This window comes from Excalfactoria chinensis, chromosome 3 (genome assembly GCF_039878825.1).
Source record: "Excalfactoria chinensis isolate bCotChi1 chromosome 3, bCotChi1.hap2, whole genome shotgun sequence".
Lineage (NCBI taxonomy): Eukaryota > Metazoa > Chordata > Aves > Galliformes > Phasianidae > Excalfactoria > Excalfactoria chinensis.
In genome coordinates, this window is record NC_092827.1 from 33,999,515 (window position 1) to 34,027,388 (window position 27,874).

Genomic DNA, 27,874 nt, shown 5'->3' on the forward strand with positions numbered 1-27,874 from the left:
ATACTGATCAGCTTGATTGACAAAAGTTGGATATAACATGAAAACTAACTGCTAAATAAGTAATATTGAGCTATTACCTAAAATTCTATAATGCAATTGAAAGTCTTACTATACAGCGAGTGAAATTAAATTCCAAGGTTCCTCATCAATCCAGATCTTCTATTTGCAATGATGTAAACCACAGAACTACTATGGTACATAGACAAATGTCCCATAAACTTTAAGGTAGACTTTTCCAGAAAAGCCTTGATATTGATTAAAAGTTTAGTTCCCTCTCTGAATATCTCACCTGTGGAGAGTAGTTCAGTATTTCTAAGAGATTAGGCCTGAAAAATGATCATGGTCTATGAACTGTTACTTTGTAAAGCCTAAAATAGCAGTCACAGATCACTTACTTCCTCTGCAACAGCAATGCAATTTCTGTCTGAACTTTCATATATTCTTGTGCCATTTTGCAGTGCTGTTCAAACACAGCCATAGATTCTTTGGAGTTCGGGCATGGTGCTAGAGGCTGAAAATAAATCAGACATGTTAAAAACTAATGAACTGATATCTCAGTGTACAACATGTTAGAACGTCTCCACGAAGTATTTATAACATCTTCGGAAAAACAGTAAGCTTTTAAAAATAAGTGTTAAACCATGCTCTGAAAAATTTTACTGCACTAGTGTCAAAGTCAACTCAAATCTCCAATCTGCAGTTATTCATCTGACAGCCTCTTTATCAAAAGGAGCAAAAATCAAAGTAGTTTTTAATTACATGCATAACAATTACAGTGAATGCAACAATTTGATTCAGTAAAACTCAAGCAAAGGATGTCTTATTTTGACGGTCACTCAGATTACATTTGTTTTTATGGATCATGTTTCCCAGAGCCTGTTTTTAATAGCTTGATCAAATCTGAGTCAACTAATCTCAGATTACATAATATATTTTTTTTAGCCTTGGTCAAAAGTTAGACAGAATATAAACACAGGTAAATATGTGGCACTATATTTTGCAGTCCCAAATTCACACATTAGAACGAGAGGTGAAACAAAGCATGTTTGTTACCTGTAACTGATGATCTAATGTAAGATATGCCATTGGGATGGAGTTATCTGACCCATTGGTCTCTGTAACAATAATAACAATAAGATTTTAGTGCATTTTTAAATGGAGCTCTATTTTTATAGGACAAAACCCATAATACTACGTCATTTCACAATACACAATCTGAAGATGAAAAGGCAAATGGAAATAGCAGAAAATAGCAGTGTTCCAATCCCAAGGCAGGTGATTTTTTTTTTTTTTTCTGATAAAGAACTTCAAAAATATGGTCTATCGTATCAAGAAGAAATAAAGATTAAGGTGAATATCCTACATTTCTAGAAGTCATTTATCAGCACACAGACTTGAAAAATACTATTTTTGCACAGTTTGCCTTCATGTCCTCTGCTTACAAAAAAAAAAAAAAGAAATTGCCATTTCATTCTTGTTTATGAAAGATCAGCCAGCCAGCCATGCATCTAATGATTTTAAAATTAGAAGCTGTGCAAACCAACTCTGCCAAAATAGAAAAAGCACAACCTCCTGCTCAGTACTGAAACCAACTCTTGGTGAGGAGTTCAAGTATCTTCCTCACAACATGCTCTAGGGCAACCATCTCCTTTGCTCTGTAGAGACACTTTGTGGACAGCAAGAAATACAATAACCAGCCTATCTCCTGGGTCTGGCTGCTCTTTTCTTGCACTGCATTTGCTTTGGCTTTCTCTACTTCTTTCATTCTATACTTAAAATGGTTCTCAATTCTTATAGGTTGCATCTTTTGGAAGCCCAGAATTTGGGGATCACAAAGTTACTGTTAAGCTTGAAGAGACATAGGAGTAAAGACACATTAAGACACTACTGATTTTACAGCTGCATTATTGCTACTAGAGAATTATATGGAGAAGGGTAGGTGGGAAAAAAAAGGGGCTGCTTACCCATACCCCAAAAGCACCTGCCACAGAGTAGTCGTGGTAGAGAAACTAAGGTGTTGCCCTCAAAGACTATGCTATCTCCAAGAGCAGCTTCAAAAGGAAACAGAAATAAGAGGGTGGGAATGGAGAAAAAGTGGTTAAGTCTATGCTTGTAAGGAAACTAGAAGGTGGTAAAAATAAATAAAAATAATAAAACAAAAGTCAGAGAGACTTAATCACCACAGTGTCATAGGTAAGAACAATATTAAAGGCCTTCCCTGCATTTGACTACTGCCATACATGGAATACTGCTACAGCAAGGGAGTTATTGCAATGCTTCAAACACATCAATGCATGCAAGAAACTTCAGATTACATTCCTGAGCTTCTGGTCATGTATAACAGAGCTGTAACTTTTCCTGTGATTGATCAGATTTGGCTGTGTCCTCATTTTATCGCTTTGCCTCAATTTCTTAATAACACACTCTCTTTAATAGAAAACTGATTTATCTGTTTAAAAATAGAAACCTTTGTTTAAGAACTGCATAAACCTAATATGAAAGAATACACATGGTACATTCTGTATTTACCTGAGTATAAGGTGAGCAATTTCTGTGAGCAAGAAAGTCACCAACTAATAGACTTAACATTAGCTCCAGCAGCGTGCTGCATTTAAGGCCAAACATTTAAGACAAACTGCCTCTGCACTGGCATAAGATAAGCAACTTCTGGTTCCCAGCAAACTGTGTATTCAACTAATGGTAAGAGATTGCTTCCATGTCAAGCAGCAAATCCCGTAAATGCTCACTGTCCAAAGCAACTTGGAAGCACAAAGGAAGGCACGGAGTGAGCTATGGTGGAAAGCAAGGGCTTTGGGAATTGTATGTTACTAGGCATAGTGTGCGATTAGGCAAAGTAATGATGGACAGAAAGAAGAAAGCAAAGAGGCAAAGTACAAGAGTATGCTGCTCTCCTCTCACTAAAACAGGGGAAAGAAGTACACATCTTACACTCAGAGTCACCTTATATTTGGTAAAATACGAGTACACACATATATGCTGGCACCAAATCAGTCCATATGTGAATTTCCATTTTGCAGTTGGTTACAGGAAAAGAATGACAGAATCTGATCAGCCAAAGATGAAACAGATCACAAGTGAAAGGTTTCAGAATTTAAAGGACTACGAAATCATAGAATCGAGAATTATAGAATTGTTTAAGTCTTGACTTTAAGCCTAAGATTCAACAGGTACATTCCAGTAATGAAAATGTAAAACTTATTTGTATTCTAAAAAGGAATTAGCGGGGATCCATCATTTCCATGCAGTCTAGCATTGGTTCTTTTCACAATGGCATGCATTATTTTCTTCAAGATCAAATTCAGCTATTTTGAATAGTCTTAATCATATTTCATAACAAAAGAACAGTGATGCTATAGTAGATTACTTAGATTAGTTCACTTAAGAACAGTAAATTTTGTGCATACACTGTATAGGAGCAAAATTTCAACACAGATCAAAAAATAAATAAATGTATTCCAGCTGGTACTCACCTAAGTAGCATTTCATTCCAGAAGTCAGAGCAATGAAAGCTTTATCCATGCATTCATAATACAAATGCACGAGACTAAAACGCTGCAATATGTCCACTCCCCTCACTCCACAATAATACATTATAACCAAAACTGGTTCTCAGAGATCTTTGTTAAATAGTCGCATCACTGCATACGTACAGTATTTTGTAACAAGCATAATTCCCACAAGCTTATCTAATTCAACACCATCTTTAGGGAAAGTTTTCATGGCAGATGTCCAAAACAAAGCAACAGTAAAATGATTTAACCTATGGGGCATTAAAACAGACTATCACTTTCACACCCTAATTCTATACATAGGCACATGCCCTATAACGTAATCAATTGTTTCTCTTCTAAAATGTTTAACTAATGAACTACCTGCATCATCAGGTGTCCATGGATTACGAGTTGGCTTTTCAGAGGTTGGTCCCGAGGTAGTGATCATTCTCACACTAGGACTAGATGATCTACTGCTGTTTCTACTCTCCTGAAATGATAAAACAAAACAAAGTGACAAGGAAAGTTAAGAGAAGCTTTTTCAAAACATTTATTTTACAAAACGGTATTAAAATAAAAAAAATCAATGTGAAGAACCTTAACATATATTTCTCCAGACCTCTTGCAAACCTTTTACCCTGAAAGCTTTCCAGACAGCTTCATGAACTTTACATGTATTGCATGGATTTCATCATCACCTCTTCTTCATCTTTACCATATAAGAAGAAAAGGCTGCAGTTTTTCTATTCAGAATAGTGAAAAGGACTGTTGAACAACGCATTAAAAATCTTTATATAAAAGCACTACACTACACATAGTAGTTCTCACAACACTGTTTGGGGAATTCCATCAGCTCCGTAAAATAAAGAAGGAATAAAGTTTTATTTCTGCATTCATTGATTAAACATCAACTACATTCAAATAAAGGATTGAACTTTAGTAATTGCATTTCACTGTAAAGTACTAATCTACAGTTTTAGTTGTGATTCCTATGTTAACTCAGAACTTAAATGATTAATCCTCAGAAAACATGAAAAAGTGTTTAATCAAAGCAATCCATTTAAACAATTTATTAAACTAAATTAGAAATTGTGGAAATTCTCTTCTTCAAAGCAAATTAAAAACCAAAGCAAAATTCTGTATTAATAAAAAGCCCAACTATTTAAATCCCTTTTTTTTACCAAAGCACAGAAGCTCATACTACTATCATTACCATACTTAGCTTCTCTTTCAGAATTCCAGTTTACAATATGTACTACTGTATTTCATTTATCTTCTCACTGGCAGAAAGCAAACACAGTAAAGCCCTTAAAAGTACAGACCCCGCCATGTTTTGCAGGAAAACGCTTGTGTCAAATGAAAAAATGCCATTAAATGACAATTATTTTCTAAACAGTGCACTGTTAATTGAATGATTAACTGGCTGTCCCAGTTTTTTAAAAGGAGCACTCAAATGCACATTACCTGGAAGCTGCAGTTCTTTATGACTTCGATTTCCAAGTATCATACCTTAAATTAATTTTTAAAGCCAGGATTTCAGTCAGTCCAGCTACAATCCGAAGAGTAGCAAGATTCTACACTGAAATACCCATTATTTCAACTGCCTTACAACATGTTTCTCCAGTAATTGCTTCAGTTTAAGAGGCTAGCAAAACACGCTATTAAACAGCACACATGAGACCTATAACAGTAAATGCCCATGCTTTCTAAAATGAAACATCTTTAAAAGAACAATAATTCAAGTCCACTGGGTAAAAGAGGGAAGTCAGAAACACGGCTCAATTATTACCTTCTCAGAGCTTTAAAAATTGTTTCAAATGCAAACCTTATTTTGCAGCAGTTATCACTGTCCCTGTGCCAACCCTGAACACTTTGTTTTTGCTTGCTTATGCAATGGAAAAATGTTTGCAAAGTATGCAGCTACTGTAGAAATAGTTGTTAAAAAAAACCCTGTAATTATTTGAAATGCCCGTATGTATTTGCTTAAGCTATCTGATTTTCTTCAAATGATTTCAATCTTCAGATGCTGAGGAAATTCATTCTGAGTGTTTTCTGCCATATCAAGGGAAATAAATTCAGAGAGTGATGTGAAACTCTATTAAGAACAAAGGAATTGCCAAACCGGGATGGAAATTTATCCATTAGCTGTGCATTCCTTCTTTGACAGAGGCATGATAAGCAACATGAAGAGGAGTAGTTTCATTGTTATTAACCTTTTAATGTTTTGTGTTAGTAGCCAGAGACTGTTGTAGAAAGAATCCAATGGGATGATACTATCAGGATGACTGCATTAGAAATTTTGAAAAAGCATTTGTGTTGAAGTCTTTGTTGACATTAGGAAGCCTGTTGTTTACTGGTAATGTGCTCAGACATGAGTGATAAACACGGACAAGAAGACAGAGCAATCTTTTATAGCAAAGTGTAAGACTTTAAAACAAAAAGAAATTTGTTGAGTATTTAGGTTGTAGCAAGTGGGACCTGAGAAGTACACTAGCAAGCTAAATTGCAAGCTATGCTATACTGCATTGCATGCTGTACCAGATTGTTTAGACCTATGAGATACTAGAGATAGGAGTGAAGGATTTTTATCAGAAGCATATTTAAAAAGCATCACAAAAATCCAAGAAAAGTTCTCAAATGCGAACACATGTTAGATTACAGTGTTTGAGTGCGCTGAGTAAGATGCTTCAGCTTCCCTGGTATAACACTGAACTGCAGCCACCTTCCCTGACACCAGCCTCTCTGAAGGTTAGCCAGTGACTGCTCTTTAGCAGTCGGTTCCTGTTATTCATTCATGGATCACCTTTCACCCTTCCAGACATCACAGTATGCCAAGCAGACTTTTTGTAGTTTTAACCCTATACTAGGCCAACCTATCTTGAGATGCATCAAGCAAAGCATCGCTAGATGACTGAAGAAAGGGCATCCTGAAGGAAAGCTGGGGAGGGACTTTTCATAAGGGCATGTAGCAACAGGATGAGGGGAAATGGCTTTAAACTGAAAAAGAGGGTAGATTTAGACTAGATATTAGGGAGAAATTATTTACTGTGAGAGACACTGGAACAGATTGTCCAGAGAGGCTGTGAATGACCCCACCATGAAGGCATTCAAGGCCAGGCTGCTTTGAGCAACCTTGTCTGGAGGGACATGTCTCTGCCTATAGCATGGGGGCTGGAACTAGATGCCAAATCAAAACATTATTTGATTCTATGATTGTCCTGCTCTACATTGCGCTGGCGAAGCCTCACCTGGAGCACTGTGTGCAGCTTTGGGTGCCACAGTACAAAAAGGACACAAAATTATTAGAAAGTGTCCTAAGGAGTGCTACAAATGTAGTGAAGGACCTGCAGGAGAAGATATATGAGGAGCAGGTGAGGTTCCCTGGTTTGTTCAGCCCAGAGCAGAGCAGGCTGGGGTTGGCCTGCAGCTCCTCACAGGGAGTGGAGGGGCAGCACTGTGCTCTGCTCTCTGATGACAGCAACAGGGCCCAAGGAAACAGAATGGAGCTGTGTCAGTGTGTCAGGTTGATAACAGGAAAAAGTTCTTCATCAGATGGCAGTTGGGCCCTGGAAAAGGCTGCCTAAGGCAGTGCTCAGCAGGACCCCAAGCTGCCAGAGCTTAAGGAATGTTTGGACAATGATGTTATTTTCCCCACTTCAAAGTACACTAAGAATTATTAAGGCTCAGCAAGAGCTGTCACAAAAAAAAAAAAAAAAAAAAAAAAAAAAAAAAAAAAAAAAAAAGAGTTTAAGAGGTATTTGATATTGTGATATCAGAAGCGGCAGGATTTTTGTGCTCCATGAAGCCTTCCTAAGCTTTTTGTGGTTGCAGTTCAGTACACATCTATTTTTGCAATACAAAGGTGTTTAGGAAAGAACAGTGGTTAATGGACAGCCACAGACATCATAGTTCAATGAGGTCTTAAAATGATCTGATCAGTAAAAAAAAAAAAAAAAAAAAATAGTGGAAAAATGAGTAGGCCATCACAGTATATGGATGGAAACAGATGAGGCTGCAGAATATAACTGCAGGAAAAACATTACGTCAGTACTGCTCTTGAAACTTTAAGTCCAGTCTAAGGTCACCAAGCACTAGAGCATATGACTTTTCACCAAGTCCTGTGACTTAATACATAGGTTCTCATCAGCAAGCCACTCCAACGGTTGGTTCGGCCACTGAGAACCTTTGTTGTAGTACATTTTCCTACCTAAGCTCTCAGTGTAAAAGGGTCAGCTGAGCAGTAAAGTGCTATTACTGTCTGATGTTTTGATAGAACCAGTACTCAGGCATTACTGGAAAATGTCTTAAGACTGAATACAATTATTAAAAATAATAATAGTCAAAACCACTCAAAGATTTCTATGCAGTACCCAGAGAGAGAAATCACAAAACATAACACAATTTCAGGTTAAAACAACCAAAGCTAAGCAGGGAGTCATAAGCCTTGGTCTACCCTTGTCAGGTAAGTACTGCAAACCACTGTATACTTGTACCATGTTTTCCTCCACCTCAACAGAAAAATCCATTCTGAGCAGGAAAAATCTTGATTAAAAAAAAAACAACTCCAAAACACTGTAGAATAAATTTATATTCACGTTGGCTATTTCCAGAAAAAAAACGTGTTTATAATGATTTCTGATCAGCTTCACTAATCAGTCAAGCGGTTTAAAGTAAGAAAAAACAAACAAAAGAAAAAGTACAACATAATTTTGAGTGGGATAGGGGCTTAAAAGCACTGGGTATGGGAGTGGAAGCACAAAGTGCTATGGTAGTTGAATGAAGAAGCCAATGCCAAAGGGTGGGTTTAAGGGAGAATGGTATGCAGGAAAGAAGGATGTCTGCAATGAAGAGAGGGAGGGGGAAGGGGATTTTCGAATTAGTGAAGATAACCTATATAGGGTATGGTGCATGTAGGGAGATGGCATAAACTGACCAGAGCTACACTATTTACAGATGTTTTTTCTGCTTTGGCTAGTAGATTCCTTATATAGATAGCAGTTCAAGATTTTAAATAAACATTTAGATAGCAAAATCCAGAGCTTATAGAAATCTATACAGGACAACCTTAAGTATTACGTTGTGCTCGCTTTCTTAATAATTTACTGTTTTTTTTAAAATACACATATACACATATGTCAAAATTTAGCATTAGTTTTAGTTATCTTTTCTGTTTTTTCCTCACACACACATGAAAAAAAGGTGAAAATTCATGATTGATTTATATGGACAGTGCATAAAATTCTTCCACAGATTTCTCATGCCTGCTAAAGTCTTAGCGTTACATTTCCCCAAACTGCAAGATAAAAAATGCAGGTAATTTTAACACTGCCATTTACATTTCCAGTATGTATTCTATAAGAAGGAAAAAGGGTAAAATGTGATTCTGGCACTTCTACAGACCCATACCAGAAACTAGAGTGAGGTAAACAAAAATTTTCTGTATCCTTCTGGTCACAAGCACAATTTACCTACAACATTTACACAAGCAGTCGAATAGTTTTTCAAATAAAGATTTTATAAAAGTTATTAATACTTTAAGTAAATTGAAAACTTTATGTTCAGATATCAGCCATTCAGTAAAATGAAAAAAATGAAAAAAAATTAAAATATAAATGTTTCATGGTAACTTCATTTTTATTTTTTTTTGTCAAGTCTAGCATAATTTCTGTTCTACTGTCAACCAAATAGGCTAATTTACTTGCTTACTATATTTTGCAGATTCATTTCTTTCTGCCTTCTTTGAAGATACTAACATGTATTTAATAGTTATTTCATTATTTTCTGATAGATGTACGTAGCAAATTCTACTAATAATACCCAGGGGATTGATGAGATTTCTGTGACTACTACATTCTACAGAATTAAAGAAGGATAAAATGTTGATCTCCCTGATACCCACACACCCTTAAAATTACCACCTATTTTAGATTACTGCAGTAGGTTGTCTAATATGGAAACCTGATTAACCTGATGAACATGCTAAGCTCTCATTTTCCAAACGTACAAATAATAATAGGTACCTAAAAATTCCTAATTCACACTAGTGATAAAATGCCCTCTCTGAATCACTTCAATGGGCCTGATAACAATCAAAACACAAAATAAACACATTTGAAAGAAACATTAGCTGTACATTTCTCATTTAAGATATTCTTAGTTAAATTTTAGCTTTATATAGCATAATGCTGTCTGTTGCCATGGCATTTATAATCCCATCTACAAAGCTATTAAATTATAAATCATCTTACTGAGATGGTCATTTTTTTTTTTTTTAATAAAATATCTTTGTGATATCTCCTTCTTGTACAACTCTCACAAGAAATGAGAGATAGTTCTGTGAGGTATGTTTAGGGTATATTCATTAATAAATAAATACACATAACATTGATGTACTTTTATTTTTATGCAATATATGAATCCAATGTATGTCTAACTGCTTCAGTTATTTCAATTGCTTTCTATACAGAATGAGGGGAAAAGCCTTTCTGACATAACATCTGAGCCAAATTAAGTGCTACACACAAACTGTTTGTACATAAAAATGATAAATATTGGATGAGCTACAGAGAAATGACTTGTCATCTAGAGCTCATTCACAGATTATCCTCATGGTATCTAACTTAAACACAGTGCAAATGGCATCGCATTCTGTCAAGCCTCCGTATCATTTTTACATAAGTATAAAAAGTGAAGATTTGAAAATGTTTCCCTATACACATACAGCACAGACTTCACTGGAACATAATGAAGGGATGAAAAAGAGCTTACCTGACTGGACTCTGTTCCAGCAACAGTAAGATCTTGAATGGATCTGCGCCTCTGCTGTCCGTTTCCTGTTGGGAAAACAAAACAAAACAAAACAAAAACAAAACAGTGAAATCTATTCCGAACAAAATAAGAAGGGTGAGACTGTTGCAGAGGAGCTTGGAATTTGTACAAATCCACAGAGAGAAAGGGAGAGAGGGGGAGAGAGAGACAGCTGCAGAATTTTAACTCAAAACATGCTGGCCTGTCAACAAAAAGTATCCCCTAATACAACAACCACTCCTACCACATGAATAGCTGCTGCACTCCACTCCACCATCTTCTGACACATGTATTTAAACAGGCTTAGGACTTGGGGCAGGAGCTGATGACGACATCTATTTCAAGTGCGTTACGTTATGGGGATTTCTAAAAGCTAGACTGCAAAGATAACATGCTGCCAGCTTTAACCTGTTGCTCTTTGGTATGCTCAAGTAACATAGCAAGGACTTCTGCTTGTGTTTTGTTTCCCTCACTAAAACCAGTAAGTGAGAGAACTTCCTTCTGGTCAAAGTGAAAGCACTTTTTTTACCTTCAGATGAAGGAAACTATGACCCATTCTCATGCCATAAGATCTGCGAAAAGGGGACTGCTCAGTTAAACCACATCTTGCTATTAGCCTACTGAGTGTAGTGTGGTAATCTTTTCCTTTTCTCCTCCCACCTGTTAGCAATTATCCACTTGTGACAGCTACACAAAACAGTTTAAATTCTAATGGTGACACTCAAAGGCATAACTGGGAAACAAAGTCTCCTCAAAAGTAATAGAGATTATGCAATGGAATTTCCCTGACTACTTTGATTTTTATTGCTGTGATTGTTTATATTGCCTCTTGAGAGCAGGTCAGCTGTCCAAAAGGAAACACCAAAACGTTCTGAGTAACAGCTGACAATGCTCAAAATTCTTGATCTGCATTACGTAACTTTTCTACTCAAGGGTAGCATCTCAAACATGTACTACAACAGCAGCAGCCCCTAACCCATCAGCCATGAACTCAGCAGCCAGCCTAACTCCTCTAACAGGCACCTAATCTTTTTTTAACCTTTCAGATATTTACTGAGCACCATTTCAGTATTACTCCCCTGCCTATCTTGATGAACAAATTTTGATTCATAACTGTTACTACAAAAACACAAGTATCTATGCAATATTAATCAATACATTTAATGGAACCATGATTTAAATTCTTAAATAGTTACTACTGCATGTAGGAATACGTTAGCACAGAGCAGTGATAGAGAACTCTTAGTGTCACTTTACCAATCTGACATGACATTTTATGTTCTCAAATTTCTAAGAAGTTCTATGAGAAAGCAGCTTATCAGAAAATCAAGGGTTTCAGAATGAGAAGCCTAGGAAAAGTCATGTAGTCTTTGCTCTGACTACAGAAGAATTTGTCACAGCTTTTTTGAGGTCTTGATCTTTTGCTTCCGAAATTCAGAGGAAGTATATACTTACCTAAGCACTGTGACTATATTATCTTTAATATATTTCTACTAAGATACTAGAGATCAAGTGAGTGTTGTATCTACATCAATTTTTTTTTTTTATCTTATTCATTTGCAGTGAGTTTTTTCACTAAATGGCCGTTTGCAGACACAATTATACATATAATAGAATTATGTATGCTATATACTTCATCTGGGTGTCACAGCTGATCACAATATTCAAGATACAGATGATCCACCCATGACTGACACAAAATTATGCACACGTTTCATTCAACAACACTGTTCTAAAATTAGCTCAGCTGAAATAAGCTTGCAAAAATATCTGAAATTCTCATTTCAGATTAGCAACATTTGTGAATTTAAAGAACCCGGCACATGTGTTGCTGAAACATTAGAACATGGCTGCCAAAAAGTTAAAATAATCAGGGTGGGGTGCAAGAAAAGAAAATGCTTTGAAGGGGGGTGGAAGGAGGGGCCAAAACTACCATGTTGTAATAAATGAACACCTTCAAATGAAATATCTTTGAGTTAGTAGCGTGAGAGAAGAGCAAGCTCTACTAGGCAATGCCATTTTAATTAGTGTAACTGCTGCAGACATCTGGCAAATAGCTTAGACAAAGCAGAAATAGACTACAAATCAACAAATACTTATTGCTCCAGATTCAAGACAAATTTCAATTGAAAAAATACAACAAAACATTTTCATTTGAAATCATTATAGCTACATCTTTATGTCTCCTTTCCCTTTCCAGTTCTTAACATGTTTCACCTCTACATCCATTTAAAACTCCTTATTTTCCCTCACCATAAAACTAGCCATGTTGTGAACATGCAGGAGTTAGTCTACAGTAGCTTGATGTTCTATGTCAGGATTTTAACAATTTACTGGACCTTCCAATCAGAAATTAATGAGCATCCAATTACACATCTATTTGGAGAGTTTTAGTGAAAAAAGCTCTGAGTGCCTGATCGCCACCTGGAATGATGAAAGACTTTTATTTAATTTGTTATACTAAAAGGGAAATAGACCCACAAAATCATATGCTACTTCAAGCAATTACTGTAATATAGTTGTAGAAATTCCATACAGTATCTGGGGACTCGTGCTTTCAAGCTTTCTTAATACAGATAGCTTGCATATGAGAGAGCTACAATTACTGAAATATTCAAGTTACCTGTGCTGTTTAATAACATATAAGTATATGAACTAAAAGGGCAAAATGAAAGCAAAAAAAAAAACCTGAGGGTGTAAGAAAAGAGAACAGGAAAGAGCAAAAAGATGCCCAGAGGAAAGTAACATTATTTGCTGAAATACCGGAGAGAAAAACTGAAGCAATCATTATGGTCTCAAATGAGTTTGATGCTGCAAAGCATTTCATATAAATAAAAAGTTAGAATTTGTTAATGAAGTTTTTGCAATGGCAAGGTATACAAGTCTCTTCCACTCATTTCCTTTGTTCCATTTGTTTCCTATTTCTTCCTCCAGCTTTCCTCTTTTCCTCCTTCTATTTTATTCTCATTTTTGTCTCATTCTCACTTTCACTCCTTGTATTCTCCTTCCTCAGTCCACTCCCTCCAACCCCTTCCAGTATTTCTTATTAATCTCTCCCCACAAATATCCCAAATATACTTCTTGTCCTAATAAATAAATAAATAAATTTACACGCTGTTATTTCCTAACATGAAATTCAAAAGGTACAGAAAACTTCCGGTATGTGCCACTCCACATACTGCAGTGAAGCAAATGACACAGCTTCCTGTTAAGGCTTTTGAACAACCCTCAAAAATCCAGAGCAGCCATGCAGTCCTCTCCCTCCCCTATAGCAGATGCTCGCTGTCTCCTTTTACACTTACACAAGCATACATGCTGCTTGTTTTCCTCTCATTAGCCAAGTGCAAACTTGCTCTTCTTCCAGGTCTCCCATTCCTGCTTTCAAACTCACTTGATTACTCTCTGATTTTATGGTAGGGAGTTTACTTCTTGGTTCCTCCATTATCATGTTCTCCCATCCTTATACATGTACAGTATTTTCAGGTGCTTTCCTTATACACAAAGAATCAAATGTCCCTTGCAGTAGAAGGCAATTAGTAAATTTACTAGTGTTAGAAGACATTTTAAGGAATTTAAGCCATTCACCTGGAATCAAGAATAACGAAGTGAACTGGAGAGACAAAAGTAGGAATTCTGGCTCATACTGGTTTTAAATGTTAGGTGGAAAAATTACAAGCTGAAACACCTATGAGTCTCATACATTTTCTAAAGATACTTAACAAAATGTCTCTATCCTGAGTAATTATTTATGCAATGCCAATGTTATAAAATTACTTTAATGTTGTGGCACAGAGTTTGACATGACAAAATTAGAAAGCCAAATGCATGCATGCTATATGCGTAAGCTGTTCAACATTGTCAGTGAAGAAAAGGCTGTACTTCAAAACATATTTTGTCAGATGCTTCTTAAAAGGTTAGTATACAGAAGGTGTTTGGGTTACACTCCTTAACTATATGACAAACTATAACTGGATTTTAGTTTTTCCTTTAAACATATGGCTATTTAAGCCTTTTGTGCTTGTAAGGATTTTTATTTCTCATACATAAATAAGGAAAAAAAAAACACCTACATGGAGATGTTGATACCTATTATCTGTACTATATTGTGTATTGAGTGGAAGAAAAGGATACTCCAGCTGGTTATCTGGTTGTGGTCTATCACCACTGAAAATCCATTTGCCGATGGAACTTGCTGATCTATTATTTTCAGTTTTTATTTTTGTAAGCTAGTAATAAAATAGCATCTTAAATGAAAGTAAGTTTATTTACACCTATTGGAAAATATTTAGGAAGAAGAGCAAATTCCACTCCTACAAACATGTAATCACCAACTGATAAAAAAAATATATTTTATGACCTCACTATCACAGTCCGTTCATGGATGAAAAGTGACCAAGGCAAAACCCATTATAAAAAAAACCAAACAGCTACTCATGCTTCTAAAATAGTTCTGCCCCAAAGCAGCTGACTCACGGTAACATGCCTCCCAGTGCCCTCCCCTCTGTGGGAAGCAGCTGCTTTGCCATGTACTCAGCAGCAGGCTAGCAGCAGTGTGGACAGTGTCAGTGCTCTCTTCCCACGGATGGATGTGCCCGGGGAAGGCTGGAGGAGCTGGGTATGTGCAGAAGTGTTGAGGAACATAATAGGGTGGGATTTAGACAGTGGTGCCACTCTGGAGAGCTTGGACGTGTAACTGGAAGGGGAAAAGTATTAAGAGGATAGGATTGAAAACCACGCGCTGAAGGAGTAAGAAAGGGAATTTGGTGAGAAACACATAACGTCAGGCCACATTATGCTGTCCTAAAAGCAGAGCAAGATGCTTTTGAGAAACTGCTTTAAGTATACAGATAAATATACTTAGTTTACTGGGCAGCCGGTTCCATGTCGGTCATGTAATGATTAAGCTCTATTTTAATAGAGCTGGGGACATGTTATTTTTTCCTAGCACTGTGATTCTTACCAGGTAGCTGTTCTGACTATTTGAAGCCTTTTATTATGCAGCCCAAACATCTGCACAGTTACAGCCTTCGTCTTGGTGCTGGTACTACAGCTCTCAGCTTGAGCAGTTCTCTCTTCCTAGTCTTCAGCTGCCAATTCATCTACAGAAAATAATTACTAATTTCTCAGCTTTTACTGTGAGAACTAAAAAAGCCAGGCTCTTTCACTTTCTTCTGCACAGTCTTTATACCATTCTAGGTGCTTTTTTTGTTACTTTTTTTGTTACTATGTCAGAGTGTACATATGATTACCTCAATATACTTCTCTGGCTGCCCAGAGTACTATGTTGGCTTCCAGATTAGCCCTCAACAATGGCCCACAAATTAGCATTAGTTCTTTCTAATCTATCCTGGAAATATTCTTTTCAAAGTGAACCCTAAAGACTGGTATCCATCTATCACTTATAAATAGAAAGTTATATATGTATCTATTAACAGCTACCTCAGATTAGTTGCTTAGACTGCCTAGGAGTAATCTTTATGCATCTGCTATGGTGTTTTTCAGTCCACTAATGAGTTCTCTTCATAATTAAAAGAAATTTTACTACTGATCCCTCAGTGTATGACCCTAAATTTTACTCTATTTCTGTCCACCCATCACCCTCCATAATTCATCCTATGTGATACTTGAGTCCTCCTTTTTATTGTCACTCCTGATAACACTTCATCACTCTCTTGGGGCTTAACAAATGCCTTAAGAGTAAACTCTGAGAAAATTCATTCATTTCGTTTCTCCAAACCTATATATCATTCGAAATGAAGTTCTATATTTCACTTCTATAGGTTGCTATTTCTCTTTTATTTGTTCCAAATTTAACGTTGAACTTGACAAGACTGGAATTATATTAAAATAGTTCAGGTGAAGGGTATCTAAATGACTTCCTTTGCCTAAATAAACAAAACCTCAAAAAGGTATCTGATATGTTTGGCACAATCTACTTTGGGAAAGCCACATGATATATTGTTTCACTGACCTTTTAACTATTCTTCTCTAAAAGATTCAAAGTTTTTTTTTGAAGCAGACAGACAGTACGTGCAGACAACAGGTGCCTAGTTAAATTTTAGAGCAAACTTGTTGGGCTTGCATCACTTGTTGACATTGTAAAACTTGACAGATCTCTTCAGAATGTAGCTTCAGTTTCACTTTCCTTGCTCTCTCAAGATTTCCTTTCCTTCACAGAAGGCCAGGAGTGTTTGAAAACTACAGTGGAATACTAGTAAACACTCCGTCTGATCTGCCAGTCTCAGTGCCAAAAAGGTTTTATTTTCATCAATTGCGCAATTTCCCCCTGGAAGCTACATTTTGACACACTGTATTTTTCTACGTACACTTCAATAAAGATATTTAAAATTTTTGCACAAAACTATATCTTTTGTATTCAATTTTAAAATACAAGAATCCTCAAGATTTACATGGAAGCTTCCTCAGATTACACAAATTTAGAGTTGAGGTCTAGACTTTTTAATGATCTTTTGATTAGCAACATATATTATTACGTGCACCTCTTAACAAATAATTTTGAGGTGACTGCTATTCTAATCATGGTATACCCAACACAGTTTGGGATCGATTAAACTAATTTTTAGTCTTTGAGAAGTATGAAAGAAAATAGGGAGGGAGATGGGAAAGGAAAATATATTATTTCCTATTGAATATAAATACAAAATAGATGAGTTCCAACAGAAAATACCTGCTATGGTGCTGAATATGCTGATTCTTTTACTGTCAGAAGCTCGTCCTAATACTTGTAGTTTTCCTTAACACAACAGAAATACTAATGCAAATACATTCTAGCTCTAGAAAACTGTAGTCAAATATAAAAACTACAGATTAAGCTTTAATCTTGTTTAATCACGAGCATTACACAAATTTGAAGTTCTGTACATAGTTGTATTTGAGTCTTTTTTTCTACTAATATTTGATTACATTAGAAATGGGTGCTTAAACATTGCACAGATCAGGGCACTGTAATTATCTAGATGGGAATTTTTCAACTGAGTTTCATTTTTGTCAAAGTACTGTAATAAAATAACACCTGCCCTTTAAAGAGAATTTAATGTCATGATCATAAAAGGAAAAAGCCCTTTATTACTAAAAGTAAGATAGAGCAAGTAGATCATATCCTTTACTGATAAAAGAAAGTTGGTACTGAAAGATCATGCTTCTCTTTACTGAGATACTTAAAAAAATGTATTGGGATATTTCTAGGACTTTTCTAGTGCAGCTGGAGCAAGAAGTATTTTTTAGCAGTCTGATCATTATTCCAGCATCATAACCAATTGACCCGTTCACCTGGTCTGCGATACCTGGTATGATGATCTCAGGGACATCCAGAATGTTGCCAAATGAAGCAGTTTTACGATGGCCTCGTTTAGGCTTGGAATAGGCTGAAAAAATACACACATACAATACACATGCAAAACACTAAAAAGGCAATAGCAAAATTATTAAATTTGTCATATTGCATTTTTCATAAATTTTGTTAAACTGTAGTTCATGCAAAAATATTTCATGCAGAATAAACTGCATTGCCTTTCACACATGCTTACACATAGTAAAGCAACTGTTAAAAAGCAAAAATGCAGAAATAGCTGTCAATACAACACTGTAATTAGTTATAGTTAGCAACACAAAAGTCAAACACAGAAAGCAGCACGGCAACAAAGAAGGGAAAACCAAATGTAATTATCCAAACAGAGGATAAATTAAATTGTTTCAGATCACCTGTATATTCAGAGTAAATCCTTGATTGCCTGAACTTATATAAAGCTTCCTCTTTAGTGCTGGGCACAAACTATTTAAAAGTTTGAATTATTAAAAGTTGGATATTTTTTCCTTTGAATCATCTTCTGTTAAAGCAAAGGTAATCTGTCCCAGAAAAATGCTTACTGTTACTACACTGGACAATTGTTCCTGCCTTCCATTATTTTGCCTTATTAGTGAAGATTTTGTTTTGTTTTAAAAAGTGGCTATCACCACTAATGTCTTAATTCCTGAAGGATATTCAAGAAACATTGTATACTTTGCAAAAAAAAAAACATTTAAAATAAATATATATATTTTGCCATTTGTGTAGCTACAGATAAATAGTTCCCACTTAGAGAAAAGCCCAAGTACAGCTCCCAGAGACTGAATGTTGCAGCAAATTTATGTCAAACTTGATGTGGAATGGTGGTGTGTATTACACAATTTATCCCTTACACTTAAATCTAGCAATAGGCGGAACAAGAAGATTAAACATTCTTGACTTTATTTACGCTGATTCTCATCCAGCAACAAGTCTATTTCAGTTTACAGAACATTATTTCTGTTGCAAAGTTAACAGCATTAAAAAAGAAAGCAAAAACAACACGTGTTGTTTCAGCTCCTTTTGAGAAAGGTATGGCCAGATAGGTTGGACCTGATTTCTAGTGGTCAGTTACTGCCTGAAATAACTAAAAAAAACCTGAACAAACAAACAAACATAAACCCAACAACCCGCACACAAAAAAAACCAAACCAAACCAAAACACAGAACTCCAGAATATTCAACATATTCTTTTTGTGTCAAGAAAAGGAAACCCTACAGTCATAAGAAAAAAATATATATAATAATAATAATAATAAATCCTTACAATATTCTGAAATAACAATTACTAATCCAAACAGTGTACTTATGGAAGACAAACCAGGAACATTAAAAAGTCACACAAAGGAAGGCCACAGTTATCTCCACTAATGTCAAAACCTTACATTGACTTTAGAGGGTCAGTGAGTCCTGACGTTTTAAAATAAGAACAGGTTATTATTATCAGGTAAGTACATAATTGCCTTCCATGTTAGGAAACCTTTAGATATATTCAGGGTGAAGTGCTACACAATCAATCAGTCAAAGACTGACAATACAAAAGACAAAATTTTGGAGTAAAGCTTTAAGATAAGTACATAAAGGTAAAAGGGTTTAGGACAAGATAATATTATCCCATGAATATCTTCAGCATTTAGCAAAACAGGATCCTAGAAAAATCATTATACAATGAAGAACAAAAATAAAGTAGTCATGGTTGAAAAGAGTCAGAATATGATGTTTATTTCCTTATTTCTTTCTTAGATTACCCTAATTATCAGATTTGCAGAGAATACTATATCGACTAAATAACCCTGAACAAACCAAAGTAACTTTGTCTGCTAATTAAATCCACGATTATATACCATTAAAAAAAGTTTCAGATGTCAAACTTAATAATTGAAGTTTGCATAGATCAACAAAAAATATCTTTGATGAAGAAAAGAGACAAGGAAGTGTTTGTCAAATATGAACATTTTTATTAAATTGATCTTCTGGGAAGATTGTTTTCACCATAAAATTCTGTATTTATGCTTACGCATAACTTCCAGTTCAGTCACATACTCAGTATTTAGAAACAACAGTTTATAGCTACCTGAAACAAAGCACCTGAAGCTACTTTATTTTTTAAACAAAAGATATTATGTTGCGTTCATCTGATGAATAAAATATGCTTATCTTTCTGAAATATGTCCAAATGGATTTTAAAACTTATTTGGGAACATGCTGACTGTTAAAACCAATTATTCATCTTTATATATTAGAGGAATAACTGCAAATAAAATGTTATTTTATTTTAGAGATAATTAAGATAGGTGCACCTTGGTCCTTGGAATAGGACTGATATTTAGAACTTTCAGCATGATTTTAGAAAGGTGAAAGTCTAATTGAACAGAAATAATCTCTTCTGTGACCTTAAAAGTACCTAATTAATGTATCTGCCCCAGCTAATAAAGGATGAGAAATGCCACATGAAAAGTTAAAATATTTTCAGATTTCAGCTAATTTTATTAACCTTTCATAAGACTTTATTTTTTTCTCTCTCTTTTCTTATTTGTTCATTTTTTAAAAAAATAATCTTCTTTCCTACCAGTTCCTTACTCTACCCCCCAGACATAATTTTACCTGCGGTAGAAGGTATTCTTGCTTCCATTTCAGACATGTCAGCACTCATCCTTTTGGCTTCTCCTGAAACAAGGGCTGACTGAGGTCGCCCACGAACATCTGACAAGCTCTCCACACTGCTCCCACGAGATGGTGGTAAACTCAAACGGCCAGGATCACCCTGTTTCAATGGTTAGTATTTTAAAAAGAAGGGAATCAGATATGCAGAAACTTTCCTATAGTATACTCAGTATGTGGAGTAAAATATATTTCTACAACAGATTTAAAATTAGGCTTTTTTTTTTTTTTTTAATGATAAAAATTTAAACTATTATAAAAAAAGCCATATATCTTGTAGCCTTCAAAGAATTAAATTTACCTTAACTCAAATTGAGTAAAATTAGGTCAATATTGTCAGAAGAGAATATTTGTATTTTTTCATCCCACTTGAAATAAAACAGTGTTTTCAAAAGTCACACAAATGTATAATCCTTTTGTGTTATTCTAATCTTGTAGCTCTAAATTAAGGTAGTGATATTCAAATTCTCTCTCTCTTTTTTTTTTTTTTTTTTTTTTTTTTTTTAAGCTTACTGAATCCCCCTAAATCAAATGAACTCTTTTATTTTATTTCATTGAGGGTACCTCTTGATAGCCTGCCAGTTATGTTTTTGGGATCATTCAGTGTTTTTCCATTCACTTTCATGCTCCTTTCTTATAATTAACTGAATCCAATTTTGTTCTATTTGTTATAGAAAAGACACTAATATTTCTAGTAGTTGCAGATAAACTTTTGTCCATATTATCCATTTCATTACTATGATTCAAAATTACAGACGTTCACTTACCGGCTGCTTGGCTGTATTTTTCATTTGCTGTGCCAATTTTGATTCTAAACGCTTAATAGTGTCATTGGTAGAAGCTCCTTGGAAGTCATTCGGTTCCATGTTTGCATCACTTTTGTTACTTGTATTTGTAGAAGTGATGTCCATAAATGAACCTGGAAATAAAAAGGAAGAAGAAATTTCCATTAAAAATCCTAAGGTGTATTTCATCTCCTTCTCAGAAGCTTAACTTTGCTTTAAGGTAACTTTTAATGAAAGGAAAGCTGCCAAACTACAACAGATCCCTAATTATAAAATGTGAAGAGGAGTGGGTGGAAGACAGAATATATGAATAACTGCTACAGTGACATTTGAAGTCATTCTTTAGTTTGCTCTGAAACTGTTGGAGTAGCTGATAAATTAACAGTACAATCAGCAACATAATTCATGATTAATGATAAGGTCTGTCCTTTATTACAGAGGAGCACAAATACCTGAAAAAATAGAAATCAGTATGTATTCATAGTATAAAATCATAAATTGTATCTTATAATCATGTGCTGAGAAGTGGAGAACACCTACCAAAGTCAGTAAAAATATAATTTTCAGGTCATTAAGCAGCAAAGTAGCGAAAGAAACAATTCAAAATGAAATAAATTTGGAGGTAGAAAAACAAATCAGATAGCAGAAGGTGAAGACAGTTTTTACTGAAATGGGAAAACTTGTCTATAAAATCAGAGAGCACAATCTTTATTTTCTATTAGTAAAATTGTTTCTGTAGGGGAAACACTACAGCCTACATTTTGTTCTACTCCCCTTTCTAGAGTATTTCTTGCGCTCCATTTAAATTATTGTACTTACTGCAGCATAACACAGAGCTACTGCAAGTTTAAATGGTGGAGATATATGTGCCACTTTTCCATTAAAGACATAATATGGAAAAACTATTTGTCTAAAAACAATGAATACATTGTGGTATGAGGTCAGAAAATAGATTCCTGGCAATAATTAAGATTCTGGAAAGATTACCTTTTTGAATTTGAGTATAAAACCAACATGAAACTGTATTTTATAACCCTTCTGTATCACTTATGTTTCCATTGTTTTCTCTTATTTATACAAGAATACCTGTACTAGTAGCAGAGTTGCTTTGCCCTTCATCTGAATACTGGCAAGGATACTGCAGAGGTTCATCAGCTCCTGGAAAGTACTATGATAAAAAACAGTGGTTTATTAGTAGTAAAAAGTAATTGCTTTAAAGTAGTATGAATAGTACTTTATGGAATATTTCATAAATATAATAAATTCTGTATTATTCATAAGATTTTACTTAGAAAAAGAAGTCGGATTATTTTAAATAATACATTAAAATGACACCTTTTATTAATCCAATTTTGTTATAAATGAAATACTCTACACCTCCCACAAAGATATAAATTACTCCCCTTTTTTACTGCAATAACTTGATATATACACACATATATATTTCAAATAAAGAAGAGGAAAGAAGAAAACACAAGACTGTCTTTGAAGTGTGATAAGAGGCGTACCTACTGTAATTCAATTTCTCAACTGAATAAGTTAAGAAATGATTAAGATACTAAAATAAATATAATACCCGCATCAAGTGTGTCATTATTTTAACAATTTCCTCCATGGAAGGTCGTTGTGAGGGATCCTTGGACCAACAACGGGTCATTAAACTCTCAATTGGTTTAGGTAAATTTTTGATCAGTGGTGGTCGAGTACCTAAAATTGAAATTAGAAGAAAAAGTTAAGCAAACCTTAAGAAGACTGACAGTGACCGATCTCTTTCTGATATTTTGCTAACAAGTACATGAAATCATGTAGTCTGAAGGAGCTGGCCCATACTTCATTGTATCTTTTAAGCAAACAACTGACAATGTTCCTTTGTTTACACTACAAACAAGTTACAGGTTGTCATGGTATTGTACTTTTTCTATTGATATTCCACATCATTACATCATGTGGAGCACAGAGAAGAACTACATGTCCCAGAGGACCTCATGGTTGGAGAGGGAAAGACGTCATGGGAGTGACACTGGCTCGCTCTCTCACTGCCTGGCAGCAGGTGTGGGTGTGCTTACAAGCCCTGGCGCCTTCAATTTCAAAGTAGGCTTCTCAGTCTTCGGAAACCTCTCTCTCTCTCTTACTTTACTTGATTTATTAGCCTCAATTTTGATTATAGGCTTGATTGATGGGCCAAGGTGAATGGAATGAGTTTTAATAGGGCCATGTGTTGGGTCCTGCATTTTGGTCACAACAACCCCAGGCAACCCTACAGGCTTGGGGAAGTGTGGCTGGAAAGCTCACAGATGGAAAGGGACCTTGGTGTGCTGATGGATGGTCAGCTGAATATGAGCCGGCAGTGTGCCCAGGTGGCCAAGAGGGCCAATGGCATCCTGGCTTGTATCAAGAACAGTGTGGTGAGCAGGACTAAGGAAGTCATCCTGCCCCTGTACTCGGCATTGGTGAGGCCTCACCTCGAGTACTGTGTTCAGTTTTGGGCACCTCAGCACAAGAGAGACATGGAGGTACTGGAGCAGGTCCAGAGAAGGGCAACGAGGCTGAGGGATATGATTTAGTGGAGGGTTTTTAGAGTTAGGGTACTGGTTAGGCTGCGGTTGGACTTGATGATCTTCAAGGTCTTTTCCAACCAGGGTAATTCTATGATTCTATGATTCTAGATTGTAATTAGTGAAATAAGTTTTCCTCCTTAGATCGTTGCAGCTTTTCTGTTTGTTTCCCTGAGCCCAGCTCCCATCTCCCTACCCCTTTCCCTTTTTCCCTTCCCATTTGTCAGGTGCCAGGGGGCCCATGGGCCTACTGCCCCACTGTCACGGACATAGCCTGATCTAGATAACACCGTGACACAGGTAAATAAATAATAATAATAATAAAAATTTCCTTCAGTAGTCATTTGCATAAATTCACTGACTGACCAAATACAATGTATCACAATGGTACTTAAAATGGCTAATGAATATGTCATAGCTTTCTAAAGAACAAAGCCCAGTGCTGGGAAGTGCCAGAAGTCTTGGATGTCTACTGCTGAACTCACACACAAAAAAAGTATTTTTGAGGTTTCTTTTGCTCTTCCTGAAAAACCACTAAGTACTAGGAGCATCCATTCTGGACTTTTTTATGGACTGTAGATATTTTTAATTATGTATTTTACTTCAACTGTAGTATAACCTATTAATTTGCTTTTGTTCTACTTTCTACTCATTTTATTATCCTAATAGAAAATACAATTAATAGACATCCAGTTGTGCTTGACATATGAGAAGTAGAGATGTTTTGCAAAGAAAGTAGTGACTACTTAAAAATGTATTAGCTGTAACAAATAATACATAAATTAAGACAGTTTAGACTAGTAAAACAACAACAACAACAAAACATTTTTAAAAACAAAATGGACTTTTTTTTTCCCCTATGAGCTTTTTCTGAAACTTAGCAAGGCTTTCTGATTTACTACATTCACATTTATAGGTGTTGCTTTTATTAAGTCTCCCATCAGTCCTATCTCAGTGATTTGCATCCTTGAAAAACTGAAATGGAGAACTTCTCTCTTCAAAAATGCTGTTTGCAAACATTTTTCCTTGTGTATCACTGACAGTAACATTCATCCATTCTACCAGTGCCTGCCACCTTTGCATACTTAGCCAAACAAGATGCCTATTCTCATCTTGAGCTTTTATCACTTCGTACTGAAACTATGATTCTCAGGCACTGTGCCAGCCATCACTGCTTGCTTGTTAATTAGATCATCCAAACAAGTTCATTCTTTCTTTGATGGTGTTTTTCACAAATGGCAGAAACTCTTTGCAGACATTCAGTGAACTATATGCCTACCATTACTGCCTTCTTACAACTCTGATTTGCCATGGTAACTGAAAGTACTCTGTTAAGAAAGCTATACTACCAGAATAAGGATTTTACAACCAATTATTTTGACTGACATTGTACTACTGCTTCGTCCATCTTAATTCAATAATTCCTCCTGTTCATTATCCTAAAGTGCTTGGGACATGGTTCTGTAAAGTACCTAGCACAGTTAAGTGCTCCTGCTCCATGACTGCAGGACCCTATATAAAACAATTCAAACAGCAGAATAAAAAACACAACAACAGATGAAAAACAAAGTGACATTTTTAGTTCCCCACGGTCCTGCAGAGTTTGACAGCTTTTACATTTTAAAATATAGGTTAATTACTTCATAGCGTAAATGGCCATTTTTAAAAGATAAAGGAGCTATTTTTTTTTTTTAAAGTACATGACTCAGACCACTGTCTAATCTTTTAAAATGGGGAACTGTAATAAATGTACTGCTTTTCTACGCTGTTTATTTGTACAGTGGTTATATGCGGCAGGAAATGCAAACAATGTAGCAGCCAAATAACACAAAAACCACACTAACATAGAAGTGTTAGTGTCTTAATACTTAATCTTTATGACAGAAGTCCTTATTAAATATAGAATCGAAAAACTAATAATTTAAAAATGCATGCTTCAAAATTTTTAGCAAATTTATAGGTGAAATATACAACTTGAAATGTAGTCAAACATTTTCAACTCACCATTGTGAACTGCCCACATTATGCGGAAAGCTGGACCACCAATCTCATCAAAAGGTTTCCTGCGGGTGATTACCTCCCAGAGAATAATACCCCAACTGAAAACGTCACATTTTTCACTGTAATTGCTACCTGAAAGAAATCAGAAATATACTGTTTCTTTTCCACGTAACTTTTCTATAACTCATTTTTAATAGGTACAGTTCCATGTGAAAAATAGCTGTACATACTTCCTTTTACTTCATATTTGCTTTCCTAAGAAAATAAGGTTTTTTAAAGCTGTTTGATTTAAGCTAACCTAAGTCTGAAATCATGTGACAGTATGTTCATTAGGAATGCCTCTCGCTGGAAATCAGTCCATTTCATTTGTAATAATCCTGAAGTGACAAATGAAGTCACAGCACCTCCCCTTTGAAGACAGGCTGAGGGAGCTGGGCTTGTTTAGCCTGGAGAAAAGAAGGCTGCGGGATTACCTCATTGCAGCTTTTCAGTACCTGAAGGGTACCTATAATCAGGAGGGGAGTAAACTATTTGAAAGGGCCGATAGTAGCAGGACAAGGGGAAATGGTTTTAAGTTGAAAGAGGGAAGATTTAGGTTGGATGTTAGGGGGAAGTTCTTCACTAGGAGAGTGGTGAGGTCCTGGAACAGGCTGCCCAGGGATCTTGTGGATGCCCCATCCCTGGAGGTGTTCAAGGCCAGGTTGGATGGGGCCCTGGGCAACCTGATCTAGTAAATGTGGAAGTTTGGTGGCCCTGCCAGGCAGGAGGGTTGGAGCTTCATGATCCTTGAGGTCCCGTCCAACCTGGGCCAATGTGACTCTGTGATCTGTGATTCCCTAAGACCAGTTCTTGCAGATTGGACTGTGAAAGTCAAACTGAATAAACAGGATGCAGCCATGTACTGGAATCCTCTCTCATTTGAACTTCTCTCATCTACTGAATTTACAAAACTCATAAGAACTTGGTACCTCTGAAACCCTTTATACTTGTATCAAAGTAGCTGAACGTGGCTAATGATTCAAAAAAATTCTGAAGGGGAATAACAAAGTCAGCTTTCTTTTCAAAAGGTAGCTGTTAATGATGACACATTATAAGGGAAGTAAAACAATCTTTGAGTCTATGCAGCAACAGCACTTCTAGCTACACATTCACCCCATCTTAGGCACTCCACTTTTAAACTGATTCTTCCCAACAATGGCAAGATAGGAGCCCAGCAAGAGCTTTAATGCTGCTGTGTGGAGCAAAGCACTGAATAATTACATCCCTCTCCCTTTTGTCAAAACTCCTGCATGGCAAGAAGAAAGCGACAACCTTTATGCCTTTTGTCTCTGACAGATCTGAAGAAGTCACTTCAGTGGACAAAGCTGTCTAAAAATTATACCTGGTACCAATGGAGGAGTTAAGAATCTGTGGTACACAGTGGCAGACAGACAGCCCATGATGGGAAAGTAATGCTGTACTCCTGTTTGAGCAAGGAAATTCTATTTTGAAGCTGAAAACTAACTCTGAAAAGCAATAGTTCAAAACCAGTACCTAGCATAAGCGAGATGTCCTATTGTTTCCCTGTGTAACAGGTCTAGGAGGGGTAGCAGATGCATCACTTTTCAATATCCAATTATCTCAAAGCATTTTAAAAAGAATTTTGACAAAGAGAGCTCAGAGATTATAGTTCTTATAGTTTTTTCTCTTTCACTTTATTCTATCTAAATTATATTATTTTCATTTAGACTGTACAATCTATTACAAGAATCTAAATGCCTTAATACTTAAAACTTGGAGAAAGTCATAATATTAGGAAAATTACATCCGTGATCACTTTTTAAGTATGTCACCTACAAGAGAGAGTTCTTAAGGCTTTTTAGTTCTTGACTAAAATTTAGTACTAAAACAGTATCAAAATAATATTACTGCTTATCCCACTGTTAATTTCTGATGCGGTAGTACATGCAAAAAAAGTTTAACATTTTTGACATAATTTTAATACTCCTTTAGTACATTAATACTTAATTGACTGTCCCAAGAGTAATTTGATATCATAGAATCATAGAATTACTCAGGTTGGAAAAGACCTTGAAGATCATCAAGTCCAACCGCAGCCTAACCAGTAGCCTATCTCTTAAAAAACAACCACAAAACAATACCACAACAACAAACCTCTGCTAAATCATATCCATGAGTACCACATCCAAGCGGCTCTTAAACACATCC

General features: G+C 35.7%; 1 protein-coding gene across 4 annotated transcripts in view; it reads right to left on the bottom strand.

Moving 5' to 3' along the window:
- The window catches only part of MAP3K7 (mitogen-activated protein kinase kinase kinase 7), a 52,242-nt gene that overhangs the window by 5,224 nt on the left and 19,144 nt on the right, over window positions 1–27,874 (bottom strand). For 2 of the 4 annotated variants that reach the window (XM_072331585.1, XM_072331586.1), the window contains 10 exons: window positions 25,670–25,798; window positions 22,687–22,817; window positions 22,197–22,278; window positions 21,093–21,244; window positions 20,269–20,428; window positions 17,624–17,704; window positions 10,281–10,345; window positions 3,894–4,002; window positions 1,054–1,115; window positions 396–511 (listed from right to left, as the gene is read on the bottom strand). In XM_072331585.1, the coding sequence (XP_072187686.1) occupies window positions 396–511; window positions 1,054–1,115; window positions 3,894–4,002; window positions 10,281–10,345; window positions 17,624–17,704; window positions 20,269–20,428; window positions 21,093–21,244; window positions 22,197–22,278; window positions 22,687–22,817; window positions 25,670–25,798 (1,087 nt within the window). Of the gene's footprint in view, window positions 1–395; window positions 512–1,053; window positions 1,116–1,964; window positions 2,052–3,893; window positions 4,003–10,280; window positions 10,346–17,623; window positions 17,705–20,268; window positions 20,429–21,092; window positions 21,245–22,196; window positions 22,279–22,686; window positions 22,818–25,669; window positions 25,799–27,874 lie in introns of all 4 variants that reach the window. The other 2 variants (XM_072331587.1, XM_072331584.1) reach the window with 2 other exon arrangements.